The following is a 7,500-nucleotide window of genomic DNA, read 5'->3' as shown; positions in this document are numbered from 1 at the left end:
ATGTAGGGTTTGTCAGCAAAGAAAGCACTGAAACACAATGTATGGCGTTGAAATCTTCTTACAAAGACTGCTTGAAAACTCAATTTTTGGCACGAAGCCTTGATAATGTATATGTTTCTATTCTGTACGGAATTGAATCCGGTTCGACGCCCAGATCCCAAGGAAGATAGCCCACTCGACAAGGCAACGTTGGTTTTGTTTTTCTTTTCTCAAAAGCTGCTTACCATCCATCAAGGAACATTTTTGCACATGATAATGATTAAATTGTTGGATCTTTAAACATTAAATTGTAGATAACTCGAACGACAAGCAAGAAACACCAAGTGAAGGGAGCTTGTCAAGAGAGTTCTTAGTCAGTTGTGCATCAAACCCACTCGCACAGAACCGACCCTCGGATCTTAGCTTGGAGAGAAACGAGGACTGGGTCACGGCCATTGTATTGGATAATGTAAGTGATTTGTTCTTCTCGGTACACTTAAATCCGCGAATACTTGCGCAATGTTGGCTGTCACTTTTTTCCCGAGCTTTCTATGACGCCCTTGTCTACTCTAGTGAGATTTATTACTCTTGTGTATCATCACGTTATGTCATATTAAGAGCAACACTGATAGCAAGAATGCAATATTAGCTGTGTTGCAGGGTGCTAAACATGAGCGTTAATACGAATTTGGCGGAGAGGAGGAGTGTTTAAAACGATTAGACTTAGGGGACGTCAGTAGTAGGCTGAGATAGTCGCCCACACATTTGGCCATCGCGGTTATGTTACTTTCGCAGTAACGAAAACTATTTGTACATGCACATTTTCGAAAATGGCGATATAATGGGATCTTTTTCTTGTTCATACCGTGAGACTGAAACGATTGGATATGATTGAAGCTTAAGTTTTTCTGCTGGATCCACTGCAACTGAAAACGTTTTCCATTATGTAATTCTTTGTCTTTTCAGGTTAAAAGAGGGGAGCGGGATCTTTTCACTCAGAAGAAAGGTTTCGGATTTCATAGCGAGAGGCATCCATCAGTGGAAGCCTCCTGAATGCCTTCATTCCCTTTGGATGATCATGCCGATACAGCTGGCCATTCATGCGTTGTGTTGAGATGGATCATTCCTTAGAGAAAAGGGATGTGTGGTGAGAAGCCACGACTGGCCATGTTTACACGGAGATATCACGTTCCCTTCAAGGGAAGGACAGCAGACATTTTTGTTTTGAAATACAAGCAAGGTCTTTTTTTCAAATAGACATTCGGCTTACGTTTTATTGGGGTTGAGCTCAACGTAGATCTGCAGTATTTTGATGCACGGAAGTGCAGAACGCTGTAAAACACGGGCCAATCGCCAATACAATCGCCATTATTGGCGATATCGTTAACTGGATAGCCTGGACATGTCGAAATGGAGTTTCAGTTGGACAAGGAGCAGCGTTTCTCAGCGTAACGCGTAGTATTTTCATATGTGCACTCGGTTTCAAATCGATTAGGTTTTACGACCGGTAGCTCAGTCGTAGTATGTTGCGTTAAAACATTCGATGCACGTAATTCTTTTCCACAAATGGTACAGCGGAACACATTTTTAAGTAGTCCTTGTTGTTACCTTCTAGGGTGCTTGTTGTAAGGCCATAGAATTTTCTCGGGGTAGTACTGTTTCTCGCGAAATGCACTTGCACCGAAACACTTCAGCATGTGACTTGAAACAGTAAAGTGAAGGTAGGAGCACTTCAATTGGTCAAAATCCAAATTCTCCCGCCCGTATTTCGTTCGTTGCAAACTTCCTTCCACGGCGTTTTTAACCTCACGTTAGCCATGGTTTTCTCGACTTTTTTCATTAGTGCCGATCAATTAATATATTCAAATAAGCATGGCTAGACACGCTACAATGGAAAAAATTCATTTAGTTTTCCCAAATATAATAAAACACCAACCAAACCTTCACTGTCGTTTATATATTTACAGGAAACTCGTCGACCTTTTCCCTCACAAAGGTTCATACCACTAATTTGGCTGAACGACGAGGATTACTTTAAATATCTTCCTTTTCCCATTATTTTCTTAAAGGCTATTTCTTCTTACATTTCAAGATCCATCTATTCAAGGGTTCGTTTAGCCTACAGAAAGTTAGTAAATAGAACAGGCTATGAAGACGTTACGAACACCTTATAAATTAAATACCAACTATGTCCTACAACCTAAGCTAGCACCTAAATAATCATCCCATAAATGGGGTGATTTTCAGTTGAAACATTAGACTCTCCATTTTCTTTATGTAGAAAAATATATAAATAACGCTGCTCGTTTCAGTTGAAAGTGGCATGGATTGATAACAGTATTTTCTCTGCAATTCACGAATATTTACCCTTCTTACAATAAATTTCACGAACCAAAAAACCCTAAATTGTGTTCTCGTGTTTGGAATAGCGCGACTATGTCACGAAGGCTTTTTGGAAAAAAAAATCTATATTAGCTGCCATCTCCCACTCGTTCACATCTCAACGTAATAAGTCGGATAAAAACCCCTTGCCGTCTTCAGTATTCTAAGGGATAGACAGCCCGACGGTCGATACTTTGTTGGAAACAACGTTGTCCATGGACTAAGAGCACATTCCACGAAGTAACCACTTCTATGGAGTGGTATTAACATTTCCTAATTCGTTAATTTTGAATAGCTGGGTGGGGCGTACTTGCGCCTCAAATATTTAAGAATGTACAGCGGCAAACAGCTGACCAAAGTAATAACAACCACCTTCCATGCAAACTCTGCTGACACAAGGAACTTCTGATCTGAAATAAAAAAGAGTGCATATCTGCGGTGTTAACTAAATCCTTTAGTTTTGAAGACCTACTTAAGTCATTGGAAAGTTCTCCTCAACCTCGTTCTCAAGAAAGAGGTCCTGGAAAAGAGGTTGAGCTCTTCTGGATTAACATGTATACCATAATACTCTTTGTTTACCCTCCAAAATTTTGCACAAAAATTGTTGTTATTTTCTCTTGATGCCATGGTAAGTCCCAAGAGAAGCTGGAAACAATGTTTGTGCAAACTTCGGAGGGCAAACTAGTATTATATGCTATTTTTGAAAGTGGCCGTTTTACATACTGAGCGTTTATGGCGCTTGGTTCTAACTCCTTAGTCTGCGGATGAATGGCACTCAAACGAAACCTACTGAGCAGTACTCAGGGGTGGTTTTGTTTAGTATACTGGAGTTTTCCTTCGAGTCTGCGCATGAAATTTCTAATCGTGTCAATAGGCCATTTCCGAGTTCATGTCTGCTTCCTTCTCAAAGCGAGTCTGAGTGCGAAGTTTTGTTGTGAAAATTAGTTTTCATTCATATGTAAAGTAGAACTAATTACCATCACAAAAACTTCGCACTTAGACTCGCTTTGAAGAGGAAGCGGACATGAACTCGGAAATGTTCTATTGAATATCCTCCTCTTAAACTTCTGAGGCTGCTTGTCAACGTAGTGACGACTATGGCTGTTATGGTAATCACTTCTCCGATAAAAGGAAACAACAGCATTTTATTTAAGCACGCAAGCAGATAAGCGTATCGATGTAAAAGAATGAATGGACAAATAAGAGAAAAAGGAATTCACGAAACTCACAGTTGGCAAAAGGGAGTTAAAGCACGCGCGTTTTTGAGACGCGGACGGTCGGAAGTGAGCTGTTTTCCCTTTTAACTTGTCTTCACACAACCACAGTTACATTGCTAAGTATCTCTTCTACATTAGAGATGATTAGTATAAAAATCTGGGAGACATCACTGTCCGTCCGCGTCCGCGTCTCAAAAACGCGCGTGCTTAAGCTCCCTGAGCGGTGAAGTGGAAAACGAGAATAGACACCCAAAAAAAGAAACGAAGAGCGAAATTACACAACACACACTAAAACTTACTTTGATCGTGTAAGGTGCATTGAGTGTAAAGAAGGCGTTTGTCCATTTTCCAAGTATAAATGCCATTACTATATACTCAAAATATCGCGTTCCTGATTGGTCAATGATAAATGCATAAATAGATCAGAGTGCAAGAGGTTAAAAAGCGCAATGCGGAAGTTTCCAAGGAAACAAAGCGATGGGGCGATTTTGTTGAGTATATAATAACTAAAAAACCGAATGAACTTGCTCGTGCATTTCGTGGTTTATGGCCACTCGTGATGTTTTCAATGTTCAAAGCTTTCAAATTCAACACTTGAGGAAATAACAGGCTTCGAGGACCTGATATCTGTCTGACTTACCAAAATAATTCTTCAGCACTGCAAGTGTTCCAACGTAGAGCGCAAGACTAATAACTTCAGCAAATAGCATGAGCCAATGCCACGTGCGAATGGTAAATGCCACCATGATCAGTTCAGTCAGGATCAAAGCCGTGAAGGTTATGGATACCACGTGAATGAAATCCTGGTCGAACAGAAGAAGCCCTCCAAACATTATAATACCACCTGCGGAAGAATATTTAGAGAAGCTTTATAACCAGTAGTGTGAAAATATGAATGGGAATAATCAGGTTTGTTTCTAAAAGTGACTGAAACTTAGGACAATTTAGACAATTTCCCTCAATCAAAACGGAACGAGACCAGACTATTCCTTTTCCAGGGAATCAAACATGGCTGACGCCAAAATTCATCAAGGAGCATGGCACTAGTGGGACGAAGCAAATGGTACATGATTTTCCGATCATTTCTGCGAAAACTAGGAAAGAGGAAAACTGAAGTTACTCCCTTTTCCAAAATCTATACGCCCTTTCTTTCATGAAAAAGGCTATCCACAGATTCGCTGTGAAAATGAGGTTAAGTAACGGCAATGGCTCCAAGTGAAGGAAAGAAGAGAGACCCTGAGGGCGAGGATTACTGACTGTTGGTTTGTCGAAGCATGAAGACGAAGACTGAGAATCGCCAAAAACAGTCTTTCTCAGAAGTAAGTTTCCGTTTACCTTGGTAAATACTGATAAGAACCCAGATAAAGAACGTCTTGTACGACAGCGACCTGCCCTGTAAATAGACAACAAACAACGGGAAATACCTTAAATTATTTCCAAAACAAAACCCAAAGGACAGCTGCACAGTGATAAGTGGGGACCGTTCAATTTAAATAAAACAACATTTAAATTGAATCTCCTTTCTTGTTAACAAACTCCAACTTTCAGATTAAAATAAAAGAGTTTGTAAATAAGTGTGAATAGGAAAGGACTGATAGGCTGTTCCACAACTCTTGTTCATAAAATCTGTGAGATGGGACGTGCTTGTTAAGGGCACACCATCAACCGAGCCTACAATTGTAGCTCTATACTTAACATGCGGCCGTAGCCAACTTATATCCACATGACAGTGACCAACTCAAAAGCTTATTGGCTATTTTGGTCACTATACACTACTAAATTGGGAGGCGCGGTGGCCTCATGGCCTTCGGGTCCTCGCTGGGGACATTGTGTTGTGTTCTTGGGCAAAACGCTTTACTCCCACGGTGCCTCTCTCCACCCAGGTGTATAAATGGGTACCGGCGAATTCAAGGCTGGGGGTAACCCTGCGATGGACTAGCATCCCATCCAGGGGGGAGTAGAAATACTCCTTGTCGCTTCATGCTTAGGAAACCAGGGATAAGCTCCGGCGTGTTGGGCCACTAGGCTCGGAAAGCGCTTACACTATTAATTATTGTCTCGACTAGCTAATTACTATCTGAATGTACTTCTTTTCTGTGATGATTGTATAGTGTCTTCAACCTCATTTACACTAGCAAGTTTTCCTTGACAACTTTTCCTTGGTAGTGTAAACGGGAAAATATGACAATTTTTTCCTTGTCAAGTGCCCTTGTTCAAACACTAGCATGCTAGTTTCTGAACAAGGACACTTGTCAAGGACGATATTTGCCAGTGTAAATTACTTGTCAAGTGCACTTGTCAAGGAAAACTTGTTATACTTTCCATTTACATTACCAAGGAAAACTTGTCAAGGAAACATGTTTCAAGGAGAACTTGGTAGTGTGTACAGTGGCAAGTTTTCCTTGACAAGTGGACTTGTGAAGGAAAACTTGCTAGTGTAAATAGAGTTTTCTGTAAACAGTGTGCAATAAACTTTGAACTTTGAATCTGTTGTGTGACTCTTACCACCTCGGCGGTGAAACTCAAATAAATAGATAGATAGATAGATAGATAGATAGATAGATAGATAGATTGATAGATAGATAGATAGATAGATAGATAGATAGATAGATAGATAGATAGATAGATAGATAGATAGATAGATAGATAGATAGATAGATGAACTATTGTTGTAACAAGATAGGATGATAACGTCTCATAATCAATGAAAAGCCCAAAAATGATGTTATGTTTACCGAGACAATGTTACTGCACTAAAGCTATTGTCTTCTGTTGTTACGGACTGATGGCTTAAAGGGACAGTTTCACGGTTTTGCGCATGTCCAAGCTTTAGCACTAGCAGTTGTAAATTTTACGGTTTCCTACTGAACCAGATGATGTTAATTAAACACAGAGAGCATTAAAGCAAATACACTGAATGACTAAGGCCCAAATTCGGTGGAAGACACTGCGGGTTTACACAGAAAATATCGAATTTAGTTTTGATCTCGAATTTATTGTACGGGTCGAAAATTTATTCTACGCACGAGTAATCTATTCGCATGCAGTAGGTTCATAACACAAAGGAAATCACTACAAAAGTAATTCCAATGAGTAATCCATTACTATGGGATTGTTTCCGTTTCCTGCATCAGTGCTTTCGATTGTTTCAATAACAATGGAATTAAATGGGCTGACATGACAGTTTGCCCATGCGCAGAGACGTGAAACTCTCCCTTTCAAGCTACGGCCAAAAATAGGTTATAGATAGCTCTTCCGACAAAAGAAGTCCACCTTTTTTCTTGAATCACCGGGCATAAGTAAAATTACAAAGTTATTTTTGGATGTTCCTTGGAACGGAAGTGACCTCACTCAAGTGCGAAAGCACGGTCTTCACAAACACGATTCTGATTCCATTAAATCTAGAAGCAAGTTAACTGCAATTCACATATCCCGGGCCTCCTATCTCTGTAACCCTTATTTTAATAAGGTTTTGAACAGAAAGCATAACAAATCTGTAGAAAAGCAAGTTTATGTATTTGTAAATATCCATCTCCAACCTTTCCCAAATCTTTGTAAAGTTCAGGATATATCAAAGCGATATCAGAAGGAACATCCTCGTCCAACACAAGAGAAGAAACTGGGAACATAGTATAAAACGTGCCGTACCTGTAACGCGAAAATATGAGCAAAATTAGATTTCTTTGTTTGCTGATGGAGAATACTTGGTGTAGGGCCACAAGAGAAGCGCGAACGCTTTGGGTGTCAGAATATGCATGGTGTTCAAGAAATTATGGTTCCATCTACGTGCTATTAAATTATGCACATGAACCTTGTAAACATATGGAAGTTTAAACGAATTTGGTTTATACCACTCATCGTTTGTTCCTTTATACTTTTTGAGGAGTAACTGCAGAATACCCCGCCACTATTGTGATCTTGT

At 39.9% G+C, this 7,500-nt stretch overlaps 2 protein-coding genes across 3 annotated transcripts in view; one reads left to right on the top strand and one right to left on the bottom strand.

Annotated features, from left to right (window-relative positions):
• The window catches only part of LOC138021990 (uncharacterized), a 26,762-nt gene extending 24,837 nt beyond the window's left edge, over window positions 1-1,925 (top strand). For both annotated transcript variants that reach the window (XM_068869017.1, XM_068869016.1), the window contains exons 12-13: window positions 294-448; window positions 946-1,925. In XM_068869017.1, the coding sequence (XP_068725118.1) occupies window positions 294-448; window positions 946-1,032 (242 nt within the window). In that variant the 3' untranslated portion in view covers window positions 1,033-1,925. The remainder of the gene's footprint in view (window positions 1-293; window positions 449-945) is intronic.
• LOC138021989 (probable phospholipid-transporting ATPase IIA) overlaps window positions 1,866-7,500 on the bottom strand; it is a 38,268-nt gene continuing 32,633 nt past the window's right edge. The window contains exons 31-34 of the mRNA XM_068869015.1: window positions 7,118-7,226; window positions 4,914-4,971; window positions 4,219-4,422; window positions 1,866-2,771 (exon numbers count right to left, since the gene is read on the bottom strand). Coding sequence (XP_068725116.1) covers window positions 2,635-2,771; window positions 4,219-4,422; window positions 4,914-4,971; window positions 7,118-7,226 — 508 coding nt within the window. The 3' untranslated portion in view covers window positions 1,866-2,634. The remainder of the gene's footprint in view (window positions 2,772-4,218; window positions 4,423-4,913; window positions 4,972-7,117; window positions 7,227-7,500) is intronic.

The sequence above is a fragment of the Montipora capricornis genome, chromosome 10, assembly GCF_036669925.1.
Source record: "Montipora capricornis isolate CH-2021 chromosome 10, ASM3666992v2, whole genome shotgun sequence".
Lineage (NCBI taxonomy): Eukaryota > Metazoa > Cnidaria > Anthozoa > Scleractinia > Acroporidae > Montipora > Montipora capricornis.
Note: the sequence above shows the minus strand (reverse complement) of the source record. Positions and strands in the feature narration are given on the sequence as shown.